This window comes from Centroberyx gerrardi, chromosome 20 (genome assembly GCF_048128805.1).
Source record: "Centroberyx gerrardi isolate f3 chromosome 20, fCenGer3.hap1.cur.20231027, whole genome shotgun sequence".
Taxonomy (NCBI): Eukaryota; Metazoa; Chordata; class Actinopteri; order Beryciformes; family Berycidae; genus Centroberyx; species Centroberyx gerrardi.
Window position 1 is genome coordinate 5,887,850 of NC_136016.1, and position 26,729 is coordinate 5,914,578.

Consider the following 26,729-nt stretch of genomic DNA (forward strand, 5'->3'; position numbering starts at 1 on the left):
TAAATTAATTTAGATGATGTCACACGACTGGAGAATATCTTCATCTGTTGCATGAACTGCTGTGATGCAGTGATGTATGGTGATATATATAGCTAAATCTTTTTTTATGATCACAAGGCCATACATAGACACTCTGTAATAAACTGTTGTATAAAGAGTGCTTCTATGTATGTGCATGTATGTATGTATGTATGTAATATGTTATGAGCTATGTTTGCTAACATTAGTGTATTCTCAACAGTACAGATAAAGGCAGCTGATCAACTTGGGAGCCGGAGAGCTGAGGTCACATTCTACTAAAGTGATAATTAAATAGCTCTATGTCATCATCAGAAAAGCCCCATAGAATCTGTATTTTTTGCTGTAGAGTTATGTGAGGAATTATTGGGAGGTGGGTGGTGAGAAATTTAGGGAGGGCCCAGTAGGATATGGAAAGCCCAGGGAGCGTCTAAAGAACGGAGACACTAGTTCCCATGTAAATCTACTAAGAGCATTAACATTGCACTGGGCTAGACTACAGACGGCAGGGCTTGTTGGGGGGAAACAACCATAATCTGAACGTACACATGTACACACACACACACAAACATACACACACACAGCATAGTCCTGCTCAAACACAGCACACATATGCAACATACAGACATGCTAAATATGAAAAAATATCTTAGGCACACGCTACATGTCTAAAATGAACAATTCCTGTCGTGGTGAAATAATAGTTGGGAGGTGCTGCTGACTGGACAAGAAGGAAACGCAGAATCCTCCTCGAGATAAAGAAAGGAGACAACTGTTGTGGAACCAACTGAGTTGCACCAATTTTAAAAGATGAACGTATGGGTGACGCACTCTGACACGCGCTCCTCCACACTCACATCAGCCTACAGATTTATTAACACTTAAACAATCCCCTAACATCTCTCTCTCTTTCGTACACACACACCCTGCTGCTTATCATATGACCCAGGGAGGAGGGTGTGCATATGACAGCGCTCTAGAGAATGAGTGTTCTGCCGTTTTAACGTGCACTCTGCGATCTTCTTCCCCCTACGCTCCATGTATAATGCTGCCTTTGTCCACCGGGCGTGCACGCACACATACGTACACGCACGCATGTGGCTCCAGCACAAGTGTGTGCACAACCGCACACACAGGGCACCACTGTATTGGCACTCAATTGACAGAGAGTGCAATAAACTCCTCTCAGTGTTCAGTGGCTTGGCTGTGGGTTGTTACTGGGGCATCTGGGAAAACCGGGGTGTGTAAGGACTTGGCCACCACAGTCAACTCTATAAAATAAATTGACCAAAGAACTATTCCAGTGAGTCTCGCAGGATAATTCCATGGTTCATATGAATATTATCAGAAACAGCCTTTAACATAAAGATGTGAGTACAGATTAGCTCAGATTAGTTCATCTGCAATGGCTGGGGTGACAAGATTGACAAGGATGAAAATATGAATAAAGTAAATATGAAGAGAGTTGGTATTACACTTCCTCCAGCCATGGCTGCAATCAATATATGTGTTCATATGATATCCCAGATTCCACAGATGCCTCAAAGTGCTTTATTGCACAGACAATGCTTAGATTTACAGCTTTGTTTTACTCATGAAGTTCAATCTCTTATCCAGAACGACTCACAATGAGTTAGCAGGTAAGGGTTCGGTCCATTACTCAAGGACAAGACGAGACTCACGGCTATTGATGGACATTCTGGCTGTTGGATGGATCGAATCCATGACCTCTAAGTCATGGTACAGTCCTTCTAACTTTCTTTTTGACTTTCTGCTATTGTAAACCAATGCTGTTGCCCCGTTACCCATTGGATTTCACCTTGATGATCAACGGCCTGGCATCATTTCTAAGTAGGCTGGGGTCTTTCTTGTGCCTGTAGATCTCTTACATCATCACAGGGTGTGACGTCTTGCTGCGTATTCCAAACCCAAGACATTGTTCAGGTTAGGGGGGGCAAGCCTGACAACCCTGACCGGACAAAAGAACCGAGGGAAGTGCTGCTTTTCCCAGAGAATTTCCTGCCCTGCCCTGCCCTTTTCCTCCACTCTGTTGAGTCAAACTACTAGGAAGAGGTAAGCCTCTTGGTCTTGGAGCAGGGAGAAAGTGCCGGCTTGTGCAGCATGTTTGTTTGATAAGATTCATTTGCTTCTTTGATTGTGAGAGTGACTTGTCATCCAAATGAGCAGCTTAGTAACTGAGACCGAGCCATGCTTTTCACTCGCCTCCACTGCATAGGCAATTGTTTTGGTGTTTGGACACTTCACATCCAATCAATCTCAGTGTGTGACAATTTTCTTCATTTGTGTGACACTTGAGGTTTTCTAGTGTGAAATGTCTCTAATGAAAGACAACTGCTCTCAACTTAGTCACAGCTGTTAGCAAGTCACACATTACTGTAGCAGCATCACTGAAAGGTCAGAGTGATGATGAGATGAGTGACGTGAGATGTGGAGAGGTTGTGTGAGGGTGTGTGTGAGAGTGTGTGTCTGTGTGTGTGCACCCTGTGGAGTGAGTCATGGGTTCTGCTTTTGGTAGTCACATCGCAAAACAGCAAAAACTACATAAACCTGCATCACTGTTTTAACTCCCTACCAACACAGATATTAGATTAGAGGAAGATTACAATTATGCAACTGAAAGTAATAATCAACAACATTTTCATATAACTGACCATTTTGCTACTCTCTATCGCTGATTGATATAACGCAATAGTGATTCAACCTATAGCCAGTTCATGAAAGCTTTTACATTTGCCATTACAAACACCCGGTATAAAAATCCTCTGGCGCACAGGAAATGATGCGTTTTACATTTCCGGCAGCAGTAACAGCAGTCTGTTTGGAATAAACAGAAGAAGAACTGGCATGAGCAGCGATAGTAGTGGACACACTGTTTGATTGACAAGTGATCTCTGGGAAGTGCAGTGCAGAAACACCACACCACTGCATAGCACCGAAGATGTCGTCAAAATAAGAAAAAAACATGACTCTCGCAGAGTAGGCTACTACTTTAAACCTTTATCAAACCAAAAAAAAAAACACACCTACAGAACAGCAAACATGTTCTTTCTTAATCCGGATTCCACCTCAGTGCAACTCTATTATATCAACTTTATCCAGACCATGGAAAGAGAAGTTTGAATCTACTGCATGGTGTAGCCAATAGTCCTGGCCATATGACCTCATCTTGGCACAATGATGACTTCCTATGGCCATTCATGCCGATTCCTGAATTGTGACTGACCGCCCATTCAAGCTGCTACACTGACATGTACAGAAGCTAAACTCTCTCTCTGATAGAGCAGTTGTGTCAAAGGATTAGGCTTATTACACCATTATAGGATAGAAATATTGCAAGGCAAAAATGGAGTCATTAGAATAACAGGCAAGCTGACTGGCTGAGCAAAGGACTGGCTCTTCAGGGGATCAGGCATTTCTTACAGCAGCCTGAGGAATAACAGGACTGATGTCATCCAGTTAAGACTGTACTGAGTCAATTAGTGAGAGTGAGAATTATTTTTCTTAAAACAGCAACAAACCCAAGCAAAATTCCCACGTGCACAGGCCTGGGGATCGATCAAAAAGTTTTTACAACACGTTAGGAACCGCCCATAAATTATTAACCGACTGCTTTGTGACCTGTAGTGCCTGTCATTCAACATTTCACTGTCAAGACTAATGTCAACAGTATAGGACAAATCTTAGGAGTGGCGCCACACACACACCTATTATGTGATTCACAACTCCTCCTCCACCCTTCCAAACAAATCATGACATGTCACAAGAAATCCTAAGGCTGTTTTAGATTTAGTTGTAGTGTTCCATCTTCAAAGGTTTTTCTGTGTTTAGTTATTTACTTAGATTTAGTTTTTACTTTTGCAAATAATGTTATAATCATTTTTCCCAATCAAGACCATATTGGCCAGCACTCATTCTACTGGAATCAAATAAGTAGAGACTGCAAGAGTAATAAGGCAGATTAAGTTTACAAACCCCCTGAGTGAGGGACTGCTTGTGTGTATAATGCCATAGCATGCGAACCAGGGAGGGTTAGAAGGAGGCATGCTGTGTGTTTGTGAGATTTAAATAGTGAAAAAACACACAAGTGCATAGAATTCAGTGTAAAACAACAGCTTCAAATGGAGTGGCTCTCTCTTAATACAGTTTTGTCATGTCACCTCTTCATCAACAATGAATTATCATTTTAGTGTAGTCACGGCTGTTTGAAATTCACAGCGTCAACTCTAGTTTTCATCTTGCTTTTTGTCATAACTGGCATCGACAAAATGAACAGTGATCAAGTGTACAATTTGTTCATCACATTGCTGCCACCAGATATCCAAGACACAGACATTTGTGTGGCCGCTGTGGTGAGTGTGTTGAAAGGACAAATCATTAGACACGCTGACACATTTGAGCTACAGAATTAGCAATATTAGAGGTATTGACAGTGTGAGGGAAAACCAGCACACTGTACAGCGGTGCGGGAAGTCTGTACAGGAGTACAGCCAGGATTTAAGATTTAGTGGCAATAGGCTAGCAAAATACATAACAAGGGCTGTGGGTTATACAGCTTATGCTTTCAACTCATCAGTGTGCCTGTTGCTACCATGGACTTAGCATAGGCCTTGTTGCAGCTGATTAAGTGTCAGAGCCTTTAGGTCGATAAGACAGGTCTCTTGGTGAGGAGAAAAGCTGATGCTCGATGTTACTAGAGTAATAGGCAAGAGTCAAAACTAAATGACTGAGAAAAGAGGGGGATGAGGGAATAACGTGTGTAAATCACAAGGCAATGGCTCTACAATGAAGCTCTTGTAAACAAATACATGACACACTATGAAATGTGAAGACTGATAAGTCTGCTGAGTAGAAGTAAATAGTGCTGAAGAGTACGCAAATAGGTGTGTCATTTGGTTAAATCAAATGAGGGGGCACATGCTTTTGCCTGAGTGAGATATGTCATTAGATATGGAGCTGAATGTGATCAGCAGCAGACAGCAGCCATCAGACAAACAAATCGGTGATTGGTTTGCATGCATCTGATGTTTGACTGGAAAATGGGTTATTGTGAACTAACTAAACTACAGTAGAGGTCTAAAAGCTTCATACAGCACCACCAGCAACGACAGGTCCCAAGAGTGGCATCCATGGTGACATGAGCAAGCGACTACAGTACAGTTTGTGCTTTGTAAAGTGTTATTTGCGCTCAACTTGTGGTCTGCAAGCCAGCCATCTCCATCACCTTTGCAGTACACTAAGACGTTTGCAAGTGGAAAAGCATTTCTCGGTTAACTGAGCAGTTGTGTAGTCAGACCTAGCCCCTATGAATGCCGTTCTCTCGCGGGGAGAAAACGACACGCCATATCCATTCAGAAATCTGGCAATTTTAGTGTTGTCTCGCTTATTGGCAAAAGTACATACCTAATTAAATATGAGTCAAGACCTTCAATGAATCGTTAGGAGACATTCATCATTTCGGCACACATCCAATCCACCAAGCAGTACTTATTTCAATAAAATGTCAACATTTAAAATTGGTTCGCCTGTTGTTCCAATTATCTTCTTCCACTAAAATAAACTATGATCTAAAAGTTTGATGATTTCAAATGTTACTGAAATCAAGTGCCGCTTGGTGGATTGTATGTATGCCGAATTGAAGAGTGGCTCCTACAAATTTAGAAAAGTTCTTCATTCAGGTTTCATGAGGGTTATACTTTTGTCGATGAGCAAGGCAACATGAAATTGCCAGATTTTCGACATGAATTTGGTATTACACTCTCCATACAAGAGAGAACGTAACGTATCTGGGTCTAGACATTAAGTTAGTTAGTTAGTTAGGCAGTTGTCTGGTCAACCGTACCTCTTCTGCATGTTTCCTCAGTGCCTTCTCTCGCTCATACTGGGTAACAAGTTGCTCGTTGTCTTCCTTCAGCAGCTCCAGTTCCACTTCGTGCTCCTGGTTGACAGCAAACACCGAGTCCAAGTTCTCCAGCACGGCGACGACCAGCGGCATCAGATCTTTCACTACGTCCTCGTCATATTTTCCGATTAGCCGTTCAAACTCACGGTATATTGAACTGGCCAGACCCGACACCCGCTCGGACATCATAGCCGAGGAGCCCGGGTCGTCCTGGTACAGGACTGCGTCGTCCAGCTCCATTTTCTTGCTTCCACTTCTTTCCCAGCTAACGAGCTAGCCACAAGCTTCAGCTGGCCAGAAGCTGTCCGCCTTATTACTTTAAGCGCAACAAAATTACGTCCCTAAAACATATTTCGACTGCTATGTGTGCTATGTGTGCTACGGAAGAGACAGTGTAGTTCCTAAACAACTTCTAGTTCCTTACGTCAATGGACGGTTGACTTTAAAAGCTAGCCTGCTAGCTAGCAGTAGTGAAAAGTCTTCACTTGGCTCCTCTTGCTCCTCTTTTTAGTTTCCCTGTCCAACAGATGAGCTCCCGTTGGTGCCTTCAGGTGCTGTCGGAAATATGGAAATGAGATCACTTGAACGACTCAACGAAGTGGTAACTGCTGAGAAAGTCACAATTTTCTCTAATAACGGAGTTGCCGAGAGTTGACGTTAAGGGGGCGGAGATCATGGAAGAGGTGTCAACAATTGGTGGTAAATGTGATGTATTTTATTATTATTTTACTTTATTTACTATTAGCCATTCTGTGTAAATTATTTGCGTTGTTGTATGTTTTTTTCCTCCTTTGTTTAACCTTTAGTTGTCGCATATATACAACAATTTATGGCAAATTAAGAAATGAAAACATCAATCACATGCCTCATACATATTCTCTCTCTTTCATTCTGCCGCTGCAGCACAAAGTAGCCCGGTGCCACTAAAATAGCCACCAAAAAAGCAACTTCTGTCACAGGGTCTATTTTGTTTTTTTATCCGTACAAATGCATTTGAATTTACAACTTCCGAATTAAGAAGTAGCAGTGGATTTTACGAGGAGCACATGAAGGCAGCGTGTGTTGTTGACGGGACCGTCGCGCTTACGTCACATGCTAAAGAGGGCTGAGGGTATGGAAAGAAAATCAACTAAGCTTTACTAAGCTAAAGTAATTAAGTGTTTCAATATTGTGACATATCTATTTACACAGTATGTAACTTACTGTGTGTGTACATGTCTTTGTATTGCAGAGATGAATGGAGATCGCTACACTGATCTGATGCATTCCCTCGTAAAGGGCAGCAGGCAGCTGAGCGCGGATTATTTGAGGCTCATTGTGGAGCAGATTGAGGACCATGAGGGACAGGACGGGGAGGAAGAAGACCACCTGGATGCAGAGGACAGACAGGGTCAGGAGGTGCAGATGGACCCGTACCTTGTTCCTCAGCCAGGGACAACATCAACAGGGTAAGTGTGTGTTGTATCTGATGTCCTGGCACTCCGCTGAGTGTGATAAAATCTGCGATGAGGTTTGCATCATGTTCACCAAGCCCACCCCATGTCCCATATTCCTCTTTCCCTCTCCTTGTATTGATTAGGCTTTATGTAATATTGTACATTGTAGCCTATTATGTAATATTGTACATTGTAATTCTATTATGTAATATTGTACATTGTACAGTAATTGTGTGAATTTCATGTCACATTTTTGTATTTCCTAATGCATTATCATGACATTAATACTACATCACAAAAGTTTGTAAATATTTGTTCTAAAAATTCAGATTGTATTGAGCATATGCAGATATACTGTACTGTAATGCATACATATACATTTTTATAAACTATTGTGCTTTTACTTATTGGCAGTACTATATGAATATTTCAAACTGGATGACATCCACTTATCTCAAAATATCTCTATCTCAAATGTTATAAATTCATGTTTTCTGTGATATACTGTAGTATTAAATATGTGCTTTTAGATTTTTTTCCTAAATAAAGTGTTCAATTGAACACATAAAATTGAATTTTCTTTGGATTTTAAATTATAGTCATTGATGTCTATTAGTTGTCAAGCAGTATAGAGAGTTGGCAGCAGCTAATCCTTAGCGATCTTTTCATTGGAAACATTTTGTAATTATTTGTCCCCTCTCCTCCACCAAGTTGCATATGTGCGGTTGTGAGTCAAGAGAATAATCTTTTTAGGGCTTACAGAATTCGCTCAAAATTCAGTTTATTGGTGCTCAATTCAACAGGTTGTTCACTGACATCCAAAACATTGCTTGGATTCTTCCTATGACAAAAAACAAACTGATGAAGGGTGTGCTTCATGAAGTGTTTTATTTGCAGAGTTTATATATTACCTGATAAAATGACATGTAATATCCATGGCAAGTAAACAGGTTCCCACAAAATGTATTGAAGTACAGCAAATCTTTCTACCTCTTACACCCATCGTTTTTAATGCCAAAAACAAACATCATGCACTATTCAAACTGCATTAAAGAAACTGCAGGACAAACGTTCTTGTCAATGCACTGCACTCGCGAGTCGCCACCAAATATTCTTTTTTCTGTGAAGCAATTTTGTTGACTTGTTCTTCTGTGATGCATAGGCACTATTCCCCCTGATTTTCAAAGTCTCAAGACATTAAATACAAGACAGACAAACCACAGCTACTAAGACGTAACATTTTGAGGTAGAAGATGCCCTTATATCCTCACATCCTGGATCAGACTGCTCTGAAGTCCTTCCCACGGATGAGTAAGACAATATCGGACACTGCATGAGTGACCGAGGGAAGCCTCTACCGGCAACACAGCACTCGCACAAACCAAAAATTTATAACACTGAAATTACAATAAAACTGCATCACTATCTAAAGTTTGTACACAAAGCACATTCAATGATCATGGCATAATGTTCATGGAGTCATTCGAAAACACGAAAAGCAATAAAATATCGATAAATCATATGTATTAAATAAAATTAAAAGTGCAATTCAACGCCCCACGTCCTTAAAAGAGAGACAGTGCTTCAACACGTTTGTCTTAATGAGTCCGGTTCGTTCAGAGAAATCTCTACGGCTTCATTTCTTCCATGGAGGATGACAATCATTTTCCAAACGTCTGGGTTCGAGAGAGGGATTAAGGATCAGACCTGGCACTGAAACGAGTATGAGGCGGGTGCGGTACTTCACACAGTCCTGGACCAGGCATGGAGAAGAATAGCAGAGAGTGGCTTACATATAGAGAGAGAAGTGGGCATGAGGAGGTCCGTCTATTAAGTGTGTTTCAGATAACGTTGCGGCGGCTGTTGCTTATGGACGACGGGCAGAGGGAGAAGGGCCTGTCGCTGGTCAGGCTGCTGAGCGCGCGCAGCACGCCGTCGGGCATGTGGTCCGCAAGCATCCGGGGGCTGATCAAAACGCTCCGGAACGCCATTTCGCTGGACCACTCGGCACGGTACCGGACCTGGGAAAAACAGGATCTGAGAGGGAGGAGAGAGGAAGGAGAAATTAAGGTGACAGGTCCCACTCACAATGGCACACCATCTCTATGAGTGTATCTAAGAACCCCTTTCCTCCTGGCATTGACATGGGTCTTGTATCCAGCTTGTGTGTAGATATGGGTGAGCTTTATTACACTTACCATTAACATTAAAATGCATCTCTGGAATGGAAATCTGGTTTCTCTTTCCCTTGCCAAAACATGGATTGCCACACACATGACTTTCTCTGATAATATTTCAATCCTTATAAACTGATAGTAAACACCTCATCGTGCTTGTTCCCCATCCAGGAGTATCCTGACAATCCATTTGTGACAAGTAGCCTGTGTGTTACTATCCGAGCTGCCTGCCAGTTTCATTTGAATGCGTGTCCCGTTGGATCTGTTTCCATAGTGTTTACATGTGGCTTGGAGACACATTGCATTTACACTTTGTTATTAATGTGGCCAAATGCATATAACTAATAATTTTGACGTCATCTGTGCATTTGCTGCCATGTTTGCCAATTGTGTTGACAGACTTCTGCAAGTGGAAGATATCAGAGCCTACAAAAAATTCTTGTTACCACTGGGAGGTTTACGTTGATGTTTTTTCTCGGTCGGCAGCTCGTATTTACGGTAAATCTGGCATGACGTGAATGCAGCATGAGACTAAAGTGTTGGGGACAAACCTCCGCGATGGCCCGTCCTCTGTGATGTGCAGGACGCGACCGGGCAGGTAGAGGGGTAGGTGGGCGGCCGTGTGGGCGGGCGAGTCCTCCGAGGCCAGGCTCTGATAGGATGATGAGCGGCGAATCATCAGCGACTCCTCCCCCAGCAGCGGCTGGCTAAGCTCCTCCTCCCTCCTGTTGTCCATCTCAGTCGGGAAGTCGTCCGGGTCTCCTCCGAACAGCTCGTACCAGCATCCCTGCAGCAGGATGCGGTACTGGAACACACAGAGCAAAACACTGAAGATGACGGAGAAAGACTTGGGAGATTTAATGGATGCAAAGAGACTTTTCTGTTTTGTCCAGTCAAGCTGTGCCAGTGTCAGTGCTTTGAATGGTTCTCACCTTGGGCTTATTGCAGTTTGAGACCATTTTCAGTATCCGTCTCTTCAAATCCTCCATATTGGGAATGCTCAATCTGCGCAAAAAGCGAGAGTGATAGGACAATGAATAGGAGAAAGAGGAAGGGAATATTGCAAATGAAAAACTCAAGTAAGAGAAGAACAGAGAAAAAAGGGAAAGTGTGAGTCGCACTCATTTTCTCTGTGCCAGTAATAACAGGGCAGAGCCAAATATAGCCTCTCCATCACTCAGGAGTCTATAATAGTCTCTACAGCCACAGCACATTCATATTGGCCCTCTGAATAGAGGACTTTCTAGAGTCCCTAACACACAAACACACACACAGGTTTACCATTAGTGATTCACAGTGAATAGTGACAGCATAAATGAAACTGCATAAAGAAACTCACCAGTATCAACATATTTATTCGTTGTAATTAATGTTACTTTCATGAAATAAATGGAGGGAAAGAATGAAGTGTATATTGTAGAAAAAAAAAAAAAAAAAAAGTCCTATTTGTCTTACCTGGGCACCAGATCCTTTCCCAGCACAACAGAAATCACAAAGTCTTTGGAGTAATCAGCCAAGGCTTTACTGCAGAAAGAGAAAATAGAGAACAAAAATGTTGGAAAACCCAGTTAGGTTGGAAGCATGTCCAATATTAAACAGCACACATGAAGCAAAACTGTGTGTGAACACTATAGACTTTCATTCAGACCTGCAAAGTCATACATGTAATATTAAAAGGTCCCATATTATTCAGTTTTCATGATTTTGTTTTCAAATATTTGAATTAGGTGGACTGAAACTGCCTAATTATTGAAAATGCTATAAATTTAAATTTAACAACTCAAAAAATAAAAATCAATTTCTTCATTGAACATCTTTGATCATGTATAGAGGAAATTTGAATTAATTTGAATTAACTGTTCATAATGACTGGGTAGCTCAGCAGCATTTTGCTTTTGGAGGAAAGCTCCTACTTTCAGCCCAGAGAACCATCCCGGGACCTGCCAATGTCAGCTGCCTACATTCACCAAACAGTCATTACTCTAGTGTACACTTTGTCCCAACCTCGTCATTCATTACCTCATGAGTCCCCCTGGTGGAGAGAACGAGTAGCACTGCAGGGTGGGGAAGGAATTGCGCAGAAGGATGGCCAGCAGGGAAGCTGTGCCGGCACCCAGACTGTGACCAGTGATGACCAGCTTATACTCCTACAAACACACAGACACAGTCCATACTTCTAGTGTTACTCATGATCTATTCCCCTCTGCAAAACTGCTTTTCATTCATGACAATAAATGGTCTCTTGCCCATGCCAACACATGACTGAAATTTGTTCCTTCCAAAACTCGACTTTTTGCATCTTGATAATGACGATTAGGATTTGTTTTCATCATAAGCTTACCGGTGCAATGGAGAAAGCCTGGTTCAGGATGCCGTCATTCACCAGCTTCTTGTAGATATATCCCGCCGCCTGAGACATGCCCTGCAGGAGTCACAGACACAGCAGCATTACTCTCTAGGGAATCACACACATCATACGACACAATTTTCCACCTGAGACCGGTGTAAACGTTAAACACAGATCGATGGAAAGAAATGTGTTGGAATGTCGGTTCACCTTGTGAGCGTAGCAGGTTCCAGACACTCCCTCTACAGGCAGGTTCTCACATTCAGCAGACAGGTCTGTCAGGACGTCCTGCAGGACAGACAGTGTGTGAAATAAACAATAAAACTGGGGGAATTTGATTGAGAGAAGTCAAGAGCACACTTTCAAACGGATAGCAACCACTGAAAGAAGTAGTTCAGTTGAATGACACACATTTGGAGTTCCCACACTTACTCACGCATCAAATTCAGTGTTACAGATTAAAGTTTAAAAAGGTTACATGTATAATTTTTTATCATTCCGAATGATGCTCTTGCAATTTAAGATTCCAAATTGTAACTGTTTATATGAAAACTAAATAAAGAACAAGCTATCATTCAGAATAGGCTAGTCTATTCTAGCATTTTTATTCTGATCGGACTATTATTCTGTTTAGTAATGGAATATTAGGCTCCATGTGAACCCAGTTAATGACATCTATAATAAAGCCAAAATGAACCAAGCTACTTTAAGTTTTCCTTTAATATGTCAACACTGTAATTTTCTTTCTCCTTCCTTCTCTCTTTATTTCAACATGCGCAAAATGCACAAATGTACACACTCCCACTCACTGTCACACTCCAACTTCCCACTATGACTTCTTTTTCTGCAATGCTAATTTAATTCCTTTTGTTTCCCTTCCTTGTTATTTTTCACCTTTTGTTATTGCTGTCTGAATTTTCCACCATGTACTGTGTTGTCACTGATTTTCATTTATCCTTTTATCTTTTGTTTTGGGATCTGATGTTCTCATGCACCCCTTGGTTATTTATGTCACGCACACAAAGATGTGTCTCTGTGTTTTTATCATTGTATTGTAACACCGTGTTTTCTCATTTCACTTCTATGTTTCATCACTGCAAATAAACTAAACTAGGATCAAATTGGGAAGATTTTAAGGCTCGGCTTAGGTTATGCCTTGGTTGACAGGCATAACCTAATATTGTCAACTCTACAAATAAAGGTCAAATAAATAATTGCAGGACTGAACACTGTTTCTACATAAAATCATCGGTGTATTGTTTTCTTCAGAATATGACATGTTGATGCTGTGATTGGAGAAGTCTGATGGAGACTAACCAGCTAGTGTACAGGAGTTGTATAGTAAAAAAAAAAAATGTAATCCTGAAGAAAAACTGAAAAATCCTAGCTCTGTTTAATGTAATTTGATGAACACTACAAATGACTGCCAGTTAATGGTTGGATAGATATATTTTACATTGAATTTATAAATTCAAACAGTTTCAAGACCGCCCAACCATTTGCATTAGCATTTGCAACCATTATCTTTTAAAGACCTTCTTTGATTTTCTAGAATTCACCTAATTAAAAAAAAATAATAATAATTGTAACCAGCCTCACCTTGAGTGACAGCGTTCCTCTGACAGCCACCAGTACAGCTTCCCTCTTATGATCCAGAGCCACAAAGAAGGGGATCTCATAGATCTGCAACAAAACATGCTTGTTTAATGATTAATATGGATGGACAAGTCAAATCACTGACAGTGTAGGGCCGGTGCTGTCATCCAAATAATAACACTGAGGGAAACTATGAACATTCATGACAAGAAGAAGGGGGAGCAGTGAGGTTTGTTTCTACCTGGTTGTGGAAGCTGACGTGGATGAAGTCTCTGTACTGCAGACCAGTGCTGTGTAGGATGGATGAAAAATGACAGCCGAGGTGGTCTCCCCCTACAATGTCATACTCAGCAGCTTGGCTCCTACAGCTGACACACAAACACACACACACACACACACACACACACACACACATATTCACAATTGAGCATCACCCAAACCTTTCCCACTGAAAAGATTAGGATTATTACCAATTGTAAATGAACTAAGCTAACTTAGAGACTACCTGAATCTGCTTCTGCTTGTCAGCTATGGCTGCATGATATTGACTAAAATAATACTACTTACAACAATGAGATACTAATGGTTACTACCAAGGTAGAATGAGATTCTAATGGTTAGGAGTTGCTCAGCTTTAAATAAGATTTTCCGACTTGCAACTTGACTTGTACTGTAGGCCAAGCAATCTGCACAGTCACTAGAATATTTTGCTTTGGAAGCCGTTTGAAACACTTTTCTCTACAAAGACAAAAAATTGCAGCCATTTAGAAATTGCTGCAGTTAATAGTGCAATTTCAATCTTTTTGGGCAGTCCTGTTTCAACCTGTAGTCTGCTGCCATCCCAACCTGACAGGTCTCATGACTTGACTGAAACAAAGAGAACGTCTTACCAGTCTCCACTGAGTTTGCAGGGCCCAGTAAGGGGGTGGGAGTAAATGTACATCGGCCAGCCATAGGCTGCTGCAGCAAACTGCATACAGTGGGCTGCTTTCTCCAACTCTGTCTCCAAATCCTCACCCTTCAAATAGTAAAAGATACACAAGTAAACAGCAAGTATTTAGAAAAATAGAAGACTGTATCAATTGTCTAATGACTTCTTACCTATACTAAGACTGAACAAAGTGAGGCTAACTTTGGCTAAGTTATAAGTGTCAAGAACAATTCCCTCCCAATGAAACACTGGTGGATCCTAGAATCTGTTAATAAACCAGCTGGTTTACCAACTTGCACCTCTGTGCAAGTGTCTACCTAGAGGACTGGCTGACTCCAATACTTACAATGGGGGAAGAAGGGCTGTGAATGACGATGTCATCTGGGTTTCTGCACTGCTCCATCTTATCCTGCTCCTGGTGAAGCAGAGCCAAGCCAGCCGCTATGTCACTGGGAACCAGGTCTGTGTCCTGCAACACACACACACACAGCAAACCATACAGCATCTTACAATGTGTCTTGTGTCAGTATCACACCACTAGACTGTACTGCAGCAACCAAAATATTAAAACATAAGTAAAAATTATCAGCCTAGCCTAATTTAAATTAATGGCAGAATTGTAAAATGTATGCTTCTATCTGAGAGGTTACCCTTTCATTTGTTTTTTATGTTTTCTCCATGGTGTAACCATGTTCTCCTTTTTATAATTTGCAGGAGGTTTCCACATTAGTTCGTTATGGTATCACAATGCCTGCTGGGGCAACCCTAGCTTTTAAGCCAGAACTTTAATTGCATCAGTTCCGCTCATTTGGTAATGAGACAGTGGTGACTCCCTTGAACGCGCAAATCTGAGGGTTAGTGTCTAGGCAGAGTGTTTAGCGGCCGTGATGGGACTGGGGGATAGAGAGCAGTGCAACAATGATTTTCCACCCTATGTACTCTATGTGATTTGCAAAGGCAGGCACAGACACTGAGAGAGAGGGTTTCCCTTACAGAGAAGAAGCCGCTGACGAGCTGTGCGATGCTGGAGAATGCTGCTCTGTGGCTCTCGTCCTGCGGCAGGCAGCAGCACAGCAGCCGCAGCCTGCTCTCCCACACCTTGATGGCCAGGGAGCGAGCCGTGGACAGGAACTGGGAGCCCTCGCTGCTCTCCAGGTCTCGCACGCCTAACTGCTCCACGGCAGCCGGCTGAGGACGGGGGTTCCCCAACGGGTCAAACACAAACACCACCCCCAAGCCCGTGGAGAGCAGTAAGATCCAACTGTTGTGGCAAAGAATGAAAGATACTAGATTAAAGCACCTCTTCAACTGCAGTCATACCCTTGACAGCATTATGTACCATGAAGGTAAACAAGCTCAGAACAGAACAGAAAAAAAAACAGAAAAACATAATCTCTGTGAGAAATTGAACCTGAACAACCTGAAATTATGAAAATAAATAAATAAATAAAAGTCATATCCCTGATCAACCCACCTGGCAACCACTGCTGCAATGACAGCACCCACGGTGGCAGGATCACAGCCTTGGCTGTCATCAGACACCCACACAGCCCCCAGGCAGGCCCACACCAGCTCAGGGATGTACAGGAGCGCTCGCAGATACACCAGCGCAGGGATGGAGCGCCGAGGGCCAGGGTTCGTAATGGTACCTGGGAAACAATACATCATTGATATCCCTGAAATCAGTGAAATTGTACCTGCGCCCAGCACCAGTGAAAAGGACAGATGTTCATATAAGCCGTTTGTGAAGAACAGACAGTGACAGACAATGATACAAGGGGTGGCAGGGTGGTCTAATGGTTAGAGACTGTCCCGTAAGCAGAAGGTCTTAGGTTTACTTGTCCATCAAAAGCCGCATGCCCTGTCAAAGTATCCTTGAGAAAGGCACTGAACCCCTATGTGCTCATTCATTATACGTTGCTCTGGAGAAAAGCATCAGCTAAATTACTAAAATTTCCACATCCAGGAACACACTGTGACTGATCATGCCAAGTCATCTTTAAACACCTGTTATCTAAAGATGTTAACAAACTGTAGTTAAAGGACAACAAACTGTGATTTACCTTGAGCACTGACGTAGATAATTGCACATAGTGACAGGATGATCAGCGCTAGCAAGACCAACAGTACTACCAGGTAGCTGTGGAGGACTCCTCCACCTTTACAACCAAAACTGCCCTTATGAAGAGTGTACAGGATCAGGGTCCCAATCCACCTGAGGACAACAGGGCAGCAAAGAAAGACAGCAATGCATATCAGATTTTGTATGATATATTAACTATTGGTTGTTGACATTAGGTTGCAAAGGTCCTCAGTGATTCGTGGAGATATGGGGGTGTACATTACATACCAAAGTATACGGACGAAGAGTTCAAAGGCGCCGGGGAAAACAAGGTCATCACTGGCGATTCCCCAACGCCGACCGAACACCACCATCCCAGGCATTTTGACAGCCAACCGATAAAATACCTACCTCACTGATGGTACTGTAACTGGTTAGCCACTAAAAAGTCGACAGGATTCTCTCGAGCAATGGCCACTTCAAGCCAGTTCATATGCATGACTTCCCTGACACAGAAACTACTCTAACAACGAGCGTTTGCCATTGCTGTCACATTTTGATTTCGTACGTTTCCTGATCAGCTCTGATGATTTCTACTTGACGGTGTCGAAACAGCTAACAAGCTAATGTTAAGCAGAGTTATCTAGCAGCCAATGTGTGTGTGGGTTAACTAGTTAGGTACGGCCTATAATTCTAATGTCACATGCAGTGTTGTGATTTTCGACCTGACATTTGATCTTACACGTAGCCTAACTTCGTTAGTTCATGTAACGTCGTTACTACCGCTACCAACTGTAAGCTAACACAATTTGTAACGTTGCGTGACTAGCTTCTAACATTGGCTGGCTAGCTAGCTAGCAAGAATAACGTTATTCTAAAATTATTTCTAGAAACTGATAACTCCTGTATAACAAATACAACGTATCATTTATGAATATATATATCGACATATAGCTCTGTGACTAACGTTACCCATTATCCTTAGGTTTGCGTTAACTACATAAAATATAAATGTAGAAACCTGGGTTGTTGTGTTTTGTTTTGCTCGAAAACCAAGAGTGTCCGGTTTATAACCACACCCTTCTGCAACAGAGCACCGTAGAAGAGTTCCGCCTTAAAGGTCCAGTACAATGAGAATTGCATTTCTCAGTTTCATGGTATAATTTAACAAAAGACCTGTTAATGTAAAATTACCCAAAATATTATAACTGTGAAATCTGACTAGTGCCCTTTGAAATACTCTCCCTCTGGTTGTCAAAAGAATCAATCAGGTTTAAAATTCCAATCTACTTCCTAGTATAAATGATGTCACCTACGCCCAGGTTTTAACGAATGCCCTGATTGGCCGAGAGTATGCATAGTTAATCAGGTGTCCCATAGTCTGTCATAGACAGCCAGCAAATCAACATCAAACTTTTCCTGACTGAGTTGAAATCATTGCACTGGATATAACCAATAGGCTAGATGGAAAAGGTGGATCCAGAACAAAGAGAAAGACAGATATCATTGAGACATTGGGAAAGAGGTGAAAAAGGCTGGACACCCTGCAGGCAGTAGCAGAGGGGAGGCAGGGGAATAAAAGCCCCAATCAAAATGACATCTTAAGTACAAGCACAAACCAAAATGACATCTAAATAACATCGAACCACCAAGCAAAAGTAAAAGTAACCACCCAAAATTAATGACTTTAAAACAATCTGCCATCATTACCAGGTATCAATAACAACATTTCCAGAAATATAGGCTCAGATAACTATGTTCAATTCTGCAGTAAGTTACAGCAAAACAATAGTTTGACATGGATTTAGAGGCTGGAAAAGGTTGGTTTACATTTGTAATGTGGAATCACTGCAGTAAGACAGAGATATGCATTGATATCTGATAGGTTATGATGGTTCCAAAAATCTGTTTTTCATCTACAAGACAAACTTCAAGAACAGATGTGAATTTAACCAAAGTATAGATATAAAAATTATTGATTTTATCTTGAAAAGGACTCCTACATCAACCCACTGCCATCTTGGTAGGAAAATAGCAGGTGATAATAATCAAATGACAGCCACAGCCAATGAGCTGTGGATATGGTAAAGCACCATATTGGTAGGAAATGCATGTGGCATCATGGGAATACTGTGAATACATTTTACATTTTGAAATGCCATCACTGATGTACAAAGTCTCTCTCAGGGGCAATTTGTAGTACGTTGGTAAATTTACAGACTTATCTCGAATTTTCTCATGATCCCATTGAGAGAAATCTTTGATGAGACAAATCCAATATGGCTGCAGGCTAATGGAAGCCACCTAGCTACTGGCCCTGTAAATAACCAATCACATCACTCTTCACTCTCTCTCTCCCTGTCTCTCTCACTCTCTACCCATCTATCTTTCTATCTCACTCACTGTCTAAAGTAATGAATGTTGTGTTTGGTGGGAGTCTGATAGTGAAAATTATTCTGTATTACGTCCCACTGGAATCATTAATGAAGTTGTTGCCCAATATTTAATGGAGTAGCTGTTGAAGAATCTGAGCTGTCAGCCATTCACTCTGGCTAGGTCAAATGAGAGAATCTTGTTTTTATTAATTTAATATATATAGATCTCAGCTTGCAATCAGTTCTAAGACCTAATACAAGATTTTGCCAAAATCAAATAAGGCTCTTGCATAAAAGATGATATTGGAGTGAAACAAAAACACTCTCGTTGACTCCAAGACCCAAACAGAAGTTTCTAAATGGGATTTAATCAAAGACAGAATTAGGCAGGAGTGAAACCTCTCACTGTGCCTGGATACTCTGACTAGACTTAGATTTCTGGAGGCGGACTGATTTATTGTGTCCCACCGAGATTGATCTGCAACAGTTTAAGCTGTTCTATGACGGCTCGGTGCCCACAGAGATTGACCCAACGCAAGTTAGCCTGTTGAACGATGGCTCTGTGCCCACGGAGATTGACCCACAACAGTTCAACATGTTGTATGATGGCTCTGTGCCCATGGACATTCACCCACCACAGTCTAGCCTGACATATGATGGCTCTGTGACCACAGACGTTGACCCTGTGTAGGTTAACATGTCGAATGATGGCTCTGTGCCCACGGATGTTCACCCACCACAGTTTAGCCTGTTGAATGATGGCTCTGTGCCCACGGAGATTGACCCACAACAGTTTAACCTGTTGTACAATGGCTGTGTTCCTGTGCAGGTAGACCGAATTAAACCCTTAATAACTTGATTCCACTGATTGAAGGTCCTTTGTCGGTTATCCATAATAATAAGATGCATTTGCAAGCACAGTGTAAAAGTATTTCTAGTAAGTATGCCCAATCAGGGGGGAGCTTCTCTAATTCCAAGTATACCTGCCTTTGGGCCAAGTTTTTAAGAGCAACCGAAAATACTACCAGTCTCCTGTAAAACCTTTGACCAGGATTGACCAAGTCCTGGATTATAGCACAGTTCCACAGGCAGTGTATGAGGGTTCCCTCTGAGTTTGGACATTTACTACATAGATTGGACAAATTGGAATTCATCTTGTGTCTAGATACAGGCGTTATATGTACAAGGTAAGATCTTGTATTGCAATTCCCATGCAGGATTACACGCTACAAAATGAGAGGGCTGTTCTCGACCCAATACGCTATTTCAATCGGTGTGCCAAAGTCTGCCTCCCAAAGGGCTTTGGTCTTATCAGCATTATCTATACCGGTGTTTTAGGTGTGACCTAATTGGAGAGGGCTGGAGCCTAGGAACATTCAGTGTTGGATATGAGGCACTGGAATTAGGGAGAGGAGACGGTATGTAAAATCATCTGGGGCCCATCTAAAAGGTCGTGATAAAGAGGGGTTAAAGTCCTTAGGGACACCTATTACCATGGTTTCGGATTTGGAAAAAAATATTTTATAGCCAGTTAATGTTCCAAAATTAGTGATTAAATTAATTAAACAAGGGATGGAGCAAGTCGGCGAGTCCAAAAAGAGCAGCACATCGTCCGTGTACAATGAAATGTTATGTTCTTTATTTCCTATTCTAATTCCACTGAGCCAGGATCTTGTCTAATAGCCACCGCTAGTGGTTCTATGGGTATCGTGTATAAGAGTGCGGACATCCGGCAGCCCTGCCTCGTCCAAGTTGAAACCTTGAAGATCTATTCCATTGGTTATAACCGGAGCAGTGGGGAGGGTATTTAAATAATTTTTACCCACTTAATAAACGAGTCGCCCAAATCTAATTCTGAGAGCGTTGTGAACAAATAAGGCCTTTCAACTCGATCAAACGTTTTTTCTGAGTTGAACCGCCAGGTTCTGGAACTAAGCACCACATTTTTTAAGCCTAAATCTAGGAACACGGGAGCATGGTCAGATATTATAATGTCACCAATATCACATCCAATAATATTATGCAAAGAGGATTTTGAAGAGAAAAAATAATCAATCCAGCTACTGGTTTTGTGAACATTGGGGGAAAAAAGGGTATTCCCTATCTGCTGGATGTAAAACTTTCTATGTATCTACCATGCCCAACTCATCACAAGCCTTAATTAATGAAGTGGCTCTGCTAGAGATCTTATCCCCTTTTGAGGACTGATCAAGTTTGGATGAAAGGGAGCAGTTGAAATCCCCGGCAATAATACCATTATAACAGTCCAATTCTGCAAATTTAGAAAAAATGTGAGCAATAAAGTCATGAGATTGAATAGGAGGGAGATATACATTCATAAACGTTACCACTTCACCAAATAATGTGCCTTTTATTAAAAAACAACGACCAGCTTTGTCCAAAAAAGTCTGCACATTTCAGCTAAATAATGGTGGAAATGTCTTTTCAAGTCTCTTTGGGATCGTTTGGCTTCAGGAGACTTATGCTGGAAGAGCTGTATGGAATCATTTTATGGTTATTTTCCGTTATTTTTTGAACTCTGAAGACAGATCCCCTGGTTGTTTGGGAGAAGGCTGCTACGGAGTTGTTCTGGGAAGCTCAAGGACTGTTGTATGGACTAACAAACTTTACCCAAGTTTCTACTGGGATGGGGTGAGTAGACAATGACTTCATTTTCATTTTTGGGTGAACTATTCCTTTAATTACATGGTCATCAGCTGGGCCAGATACATCAAGTTGGCGGACCAGTTTAGCACCAGCTTGGCCAGCTACAAGATGGCAGACCAGTTTAGCACCAGCTTGGCAAGATGGCAGACCGCCAGCCTAGCATGACCCACTAGACTGAGCAAGCTGACCACCTTGCTTGGCCAAGCTGACCTGGCAGCTTGATCCACCTTAACCAGTTTAGACCAGCGAGATACCTGCGTATGACCATCAAAGACCAGTTTAGACCATCAAAGACCAGTTTAGACCATCAAAGACCAGTAACCATCAGAAGCGGTAAGTAGGTTGATAGAAGAGAATTCGAGTTCTATCATTATTATTATTTCATATCAATATGTTATATTTTGAAGACGGATCCCACGCTGCAGGCAGCAGTGGTTCCATGGTGTAATGGTTAGCACTCTGGACTCTGAATCCAGCGATCCGAGTTCAAATCTCGGTGGAACCTAACGTTTTTCTGATATTGTTCATGAAAAGCTAAGCCGCTCATGTGCTCTGTGTGTCGGCGAAACGTCTATTCGTACTTCCATCTCCTTTAAAGATCGTTTATCTCGCTTTTTCCTCTTCTCAAACATTACGGTGGTTAACATTACGTGCTTTACGTTAGTTCGGCGGTCGCAAAACGCCAGTTCAACATGGCGGCCTCCATTGCACGCCGTTGTTATTTACTTGGTCGTAGTTCTGGAATAAACCTATTGATCCCCAGGGATGTAAAACTAAAGGGTGTCATGTGCGACAGAAACAGCTCTCTCCTCAGACACTGCATCCAGCCAAGTGTTGCTTACGGAAACCGAGCGACAGATAATATACAGGTGAGTGAAACGAGGGAGGATACAGCCTCATACAGTCTGTTATTGGGGTTTATTCAGATTAAATGAACCTATGCCCTTGTTCCGCGGTTAAGCAACTGATGAACTGTTTCTTTTGACTGTTTCAGGATGCCCAAGTACACATTCCAGTGGGTAAATATACACACACGTTCTGTTAAAGCTAAATAGGAACATGTCGTCTTTGTCATCGTCTTATTTTTGCTGATGTATCTCCTCTCCTGTTGGGTGGCAGACCGTCTGACGGTGTCTTACAGCAGAAGCAGCGGTCCTGGTGGTCAGCATGTCAACAAAGGTGACAGTCGACCTACTCACAGCCGCGGTCTTGTGGTGGAAACACTGATGCCACCGAGCAATGTGTCACCACACACTCAACTTAACGTCTTTCACTTCTTCCCAATATGTTCTGTCTGTTAATCAAATTCAAAAATCTGACAGTTTGCTGCCTTGCTTTATGGCAAATACATACCTAGTAGAACATGACTGTAGGAATAACAGTCCAACCAATTATAAAAGTTGATTTTTATTGAAGAAAGTGCTGGCTGGTGTATTGCATGTATGCCGAATTGAAGAGTGCCTCCTTATGATTTGTAAAAGGTCTTCAGTAATGTTCTATCAAGTATGTTTCTTTGCCGATAAGCAAGTCCACATTAAACTGCAAGATTCCTGAATGGGTTTTGGCATTACTTTCTCTCCATAAAAGAGCATGGAACATATCAGAACTAGCTTTTAGTAAGTTTAAGACCTACCAAATATCAACTGACTGATTTCTACATAAGAATTGTGCCAAGATATTCTGTTTTGACTCTTTCTCTCTATCTATGTCTTTCCTCAGTCAGCACAAAAGCAGAGGTCCGATTCCATGTGCGAACAGCAGACTGGATCTCAGAAGATGTTCGACAAAAAATCCTTGAAAAAGTTTGTGTTAAAATATGTCTTTGAAGTAGCTAAATGCCTAAAATGTTAATATCAAGTATGAGTATATTTTGTCATAGTTGCATTTACACAACACATTTTAAGTAGTGCTTCATAACTAGTTTTTACAACTATTATGGGGGTTAGTAAGGGCCACAATATAAGACAAATAGCACTATAGCTCCTGCATCACATCGCTAGCTTGTCTGGGAAGTTAAGCAGGTCTGGCTGTGGTTAGTCCTTGGATGGGAGACCACCTGGTGCTGGAAGTGGTGTTGGAGGACTAGTAGGATGTGCTCTTCCCTCTGGTCTCATGAGTAATATCCCCAATGCCCCAGGGCAGAGACAGGGACTCTGTCCTGTGAGTGAGCACCGTCCTTCGGATGAGACGTTAAAGACGAGATGAAATGAAAAATGCCTTTTTAACCCTTTTAGATCACATCCCCGGTCATACTGTGCACCTATTTAACAATATATGCCAAAAAAAATACCAAAAATCAGTTTCATTGTATTCTTATATCAAAATCCAATCATGTTTTCTTCCTGTAAAACAAAATATGCCATGTGCTTACGTAAGCATGCCCGTAACTAATTTCAACCAATAATATCATGACATCCACCCATCAATCAATCTTCAACTTTTAGCGCACAGAGCTAAGAGGCTAAGATTCATTAGTTAGGTAGCTAGCAACAGCATGGTACTTCGGTGTGTCTTCGGGTGTTATGACACACCCACTTTTCAACGTTCAAATCAAATTCCTCCCAACGTTATGTCCCGCCTGTCTTTCCTGTTTCACTCGGAAATACGTCACGATACGGAAGTTAGATACTCTCGAAATGCCGTTTCATCTCGACTTTAAACTGAGGTCTTGACTCTGTGGTCAATAAAGATCCCATTGGCACTCATCGCAAGAGTAGGGGTGTAACCCCGCTGCCCTGGCAAAAATTCCCAAAACAAGCCTTCCTTCCATCATGGCCACCTAATCATCCCTTGTTACCTAATTGGCTCTTTCAGTCCTCTACTCTCCATTGAGGTAGCTGATGTGTGGTGAGCGTTCTGGTGCAAACTGGCTGCCGTGCATCACCCAGGTGGGTGCTACACACCGGTGGTGGATGAATTTCCTTTCCTACAACATAATTGTGATCATATAGGAGAGAGGCACTGGTCTGATACTGAACATCAGTAGTTGGTCGATCTTTGGATATTGTTCATTTTCATCCCTCATGTCAACATGGAGAGCTTTTGACAGGCTGGTACATACAGTACAGTACTGATTCTCTGCTTCGTGGCACAGAACAAGAACCGCATCAACAAGGCCGGGGAGCTGCTGGTGACCTCAGAGCTGAGCAGGAGCCAGCAGAGGAACCTGGCTGTGTACACAAGATCTCTGCCATCATAGCAGAGGCCAGTGAGAAGCCATATGAGCCAACAGCAGAAGATGTGGCCCTTAGAGCAACCAGGTATTACAAGCCTAGTAGTACAGCAGAACATTATTACTGTTAAGCCAGACTATGTCTTACATGTATGATGATGTGGTGTCCTGCAGGTTAGAGAAGAGCAACAAAGAGCGACTCAAACAGAAGAAGATCCAGTCAGCAACCAAGCAGAGCAGACGAGTGGATTTTGAGTGATGGACTATGTTTTTAACTCTCTTGAATGTATTGGAAAGTAATGTGCGTAATGCAATGTGTTGGTAATATAATTTATATTTCTGAAGTTGTTGTGTTTCTATCTTTTAATTGCTACATATATCAGAATATCTCTTATTTTACTTAATACCAGAATTAGAAAGAGTAGGCTACCATATTGTCTCAAGTGGAAGTACTGCTACTCTACTTACATTTTTGAATACCGTTATTTAGTTATAGCCCATTTACTTCTGTTTTCGTGTAGTTTACATTTCCTGCAGTTAGTTTGCCATGCATGCCTTATGTATTTGTTTTAAACTTTAACACGTAGGGCTAAGCATACTCGTTTTTTTGTGGGGTTTTTTTAATCTAAACTTTACGGTGTCAAACCTAGCTTGAAATTAGCTGCTGTCCCAGCCAACAAAGACACCATAAGAAGACGTGGATATGACAATAAAACGTATTTCGAATATTAACGTTACTGAAGGAAACGGGTAGCTCACTTAAAAAAACACGTGCTTGGTTACGTTGAGGCAGAAAAGATTTGACCAATTACGTGATTAGCTATGCATAGATATTTGGTAATATAAACAGCTTTCAATATATGGCTAGTCGTGGATAATGTAAAGACGCAAGCAAAACACCTAGCAGAGGATGGTTTCGATCCATCGACCTCTGGGTTATGGGCCCAGCACGCTTCCGCTGCGCCACTCTGCTGTCTGGAATTAACAGTTAACAGGCGGGTACATAAAGGTGCAGTACAATGTTCTACTGTCTGTTAGTCTTCGCAATGACTTAACTGTAAACTTGATAACACATCAGGAAGCTTTTCAGGCTTTTCAAACAATATAGTTTTTCTTAAACTGTTATCGAGGTTACTGAACCTACATTTTGTCCAACGTTAAGTTGTTAGCGTTAGAACGTCCAAGAGTGCGAATAGCGCATAACATTTCCTGTCGTTGTTTTGTAGCCTAATTGTTTGGTTTTTTGTGTAGTTTTATGAGTAACTTTTGACGTCAGTTAAGTATGTATTGACTTAAGTATAGACATAAGTATAGACTACATTTTAAAGCGCAACCCGAGACATGGACAGATCATTGTGTAACAATGTCTATTTTACTTTTCACGTTACTAGATTCTCACACTAGCAACTTCGGCCTTGACAAACACCGATAGTTATTCCGGTGGTCTTGACGTTGGTCTTGACGTTTGTTTGCGATGTTAAATTTGCAAAACAGTGCTTATTTACACCTGCTCAATATAATTGTCGTAGTTCCCCAAGACCGCAAAAGACGACCACGAAGGGACTCGAACCCTCAATCTTCTGATCCGAAGTCAGACGCCTTATCCATTAGGCCACGCGGTCAGATTGGATAGGTATGCTACTGTTTCTTATTTTATTCCAGGGCATAGACGATTGAGGGGATTAACAAAGTAAACACTTAGTTCTTTTTTTTTTTATTGAAACAATGCTGCTCAGTGGATGTGGCCCAATTGGTGAGTAGATGCTAACGAAGTCTTAAGTCATCTGTAAAGGTATGTATGCATACCGATAAGCAAGGCGTCATGAAATTGCCAGATTTCTTTTTTTGTAATAAAGGCTACTGGATGCTCTCTCTTTACCAGAGAATCGGACGTGCCAGGGCCAGCTCTACGCACAATTTGGAAATGGCAGCGTGTGGGTTTATCAGTGCAATATTAGTCTCCCATTTAAAGGAATTCAGTAACAGTAGTCAAGCAATAATGTGTTTGTCATTTCGCAGAGATACAAA

At 41.8% G+C, this 26,729-nt stretch overlaps 3 protein-coding genes and 2 non-coding genes across 5 annotated transcripts in view; 2 read left to right on the top strand and 3 right to left on the bottom strand.

Annotated features, from left to right (window-relative positions):
- The window catches only part of spag9b (sperm associated antigen 9b), a 40,517-nt gene extending 33,990 nt beyond the window's left edge, over window positions 1-6,527 (bottom strand). Inside the window, exon 1 of the mRNA XM_078290615.1 lies at window positions 5,879-6,527. Coding sequence (XP_078146741.1) covers window positions 5,879-6,178 — 300 coding nt within the window. The 5' untranslated portion in view covers window positions 6,179-6,527. The remainder of the gene's footprint in view (window positions 1-5,878) is intronic.
- A 1,723-nt stretch (window positions 6,528-8,250) lies between these two features.
- Window positions 8,251-17,528, bottom strand: daglb (diacylglycerol lipase, beta). Its single transcript, XM_071907806.2, has 15 exons — window positions 16,776-17,528; window positions 16,489-16,640; window positions 15,900-16,074; window positions 15,419-15,686; window positions 14,772-14,894; window positions 14,385-14,512; window positions 13,736-13,862; window positions 13,498-13,581; window positions 12,109-12,186; window positions 11,893-11,973; window positions 11,571-11,698; window positions 11,007-11,075; window positions 10,484-10,556; window positions 10,103-10,356; window positions 8,251-9,411 (listed from the first exon to the last, which is right to left on the bottom strand). Exons 1-15 carry the CDS (start codon window positions 16,868-16,870, stop codon window positions 9,216-9,218), a joined length of 2,031 nt encoding a protein of 676 aa, XP_071763907.1. The 5' UTR covers window positions 16,871-17,528; the 3' UTR covers window positions 8,251-9,215.
- Window positions 17,529-21,962: 4,434 nt separating this feature from the next.
- trnaq-cug (transfer RNA glutamine (anticodon CUG)) lies at window positions 21,963-22,034 on the top strand. Its single transcript has one exon. It is a non-coding gene; the product is annotated as a tRNA-Gln (tRNA).
- Window positions 22,035-22,221: 187 nt separating this feature from the next.
- On the top strand, window positions 22,222-25,016 carry mrpl58 (mitochondrial ribosomal protein L58). The gene is given in 7 exon segments (XM_071907948.2): window positions 22,222-22,398; window positions 22,524-22,548; window positions 22,649-22,708; window positions 23,249-23,331; window positions 24,624-24,696; window positions 24,699-24,789; window positions 24,876-25,016. Coding segments are annotated over 7 exon segments (594 nt in total). The 3' UTR covers window positions 24,961-25,016.
- Window positions 25,017-26,250: 1,234 nt separating this feature from the next.
- Window positions 26,251-26,323, bottom strand: trnar-ucg (transfer RNA arginine (anticodon UCG)). The gene has a single exon. It is a non-coding gene; the product is annotated as a tRNA-Arg (tRNA).
- Window positions 26,324-26,729: the final 406 nt, after the last annotated feature.

Coding starts and splice junctions, on each gene's coding strand:
- daglb (XM_071907806.2), bottom strand. CDS start 16,870: ATGCCTGGGATGGTGGTGTTCGGTCGGCGTTGGGGAATCGCCAGTGAT. Junction 13,863..14,384: donor TGCAAACTCAGTGGAGACTG/GTAAGACGTTCT, acceptor TTTGTGTGTCAG/CTGTAGGAGCCAAGCTGCTG. Junction 11,076..11,570: donor CCACCAGGGGGACTCATGAG/GTAATGAATGAC, acceptor CTCTTTCTGCAG/TAAAGCCTTGGCTGATTACT.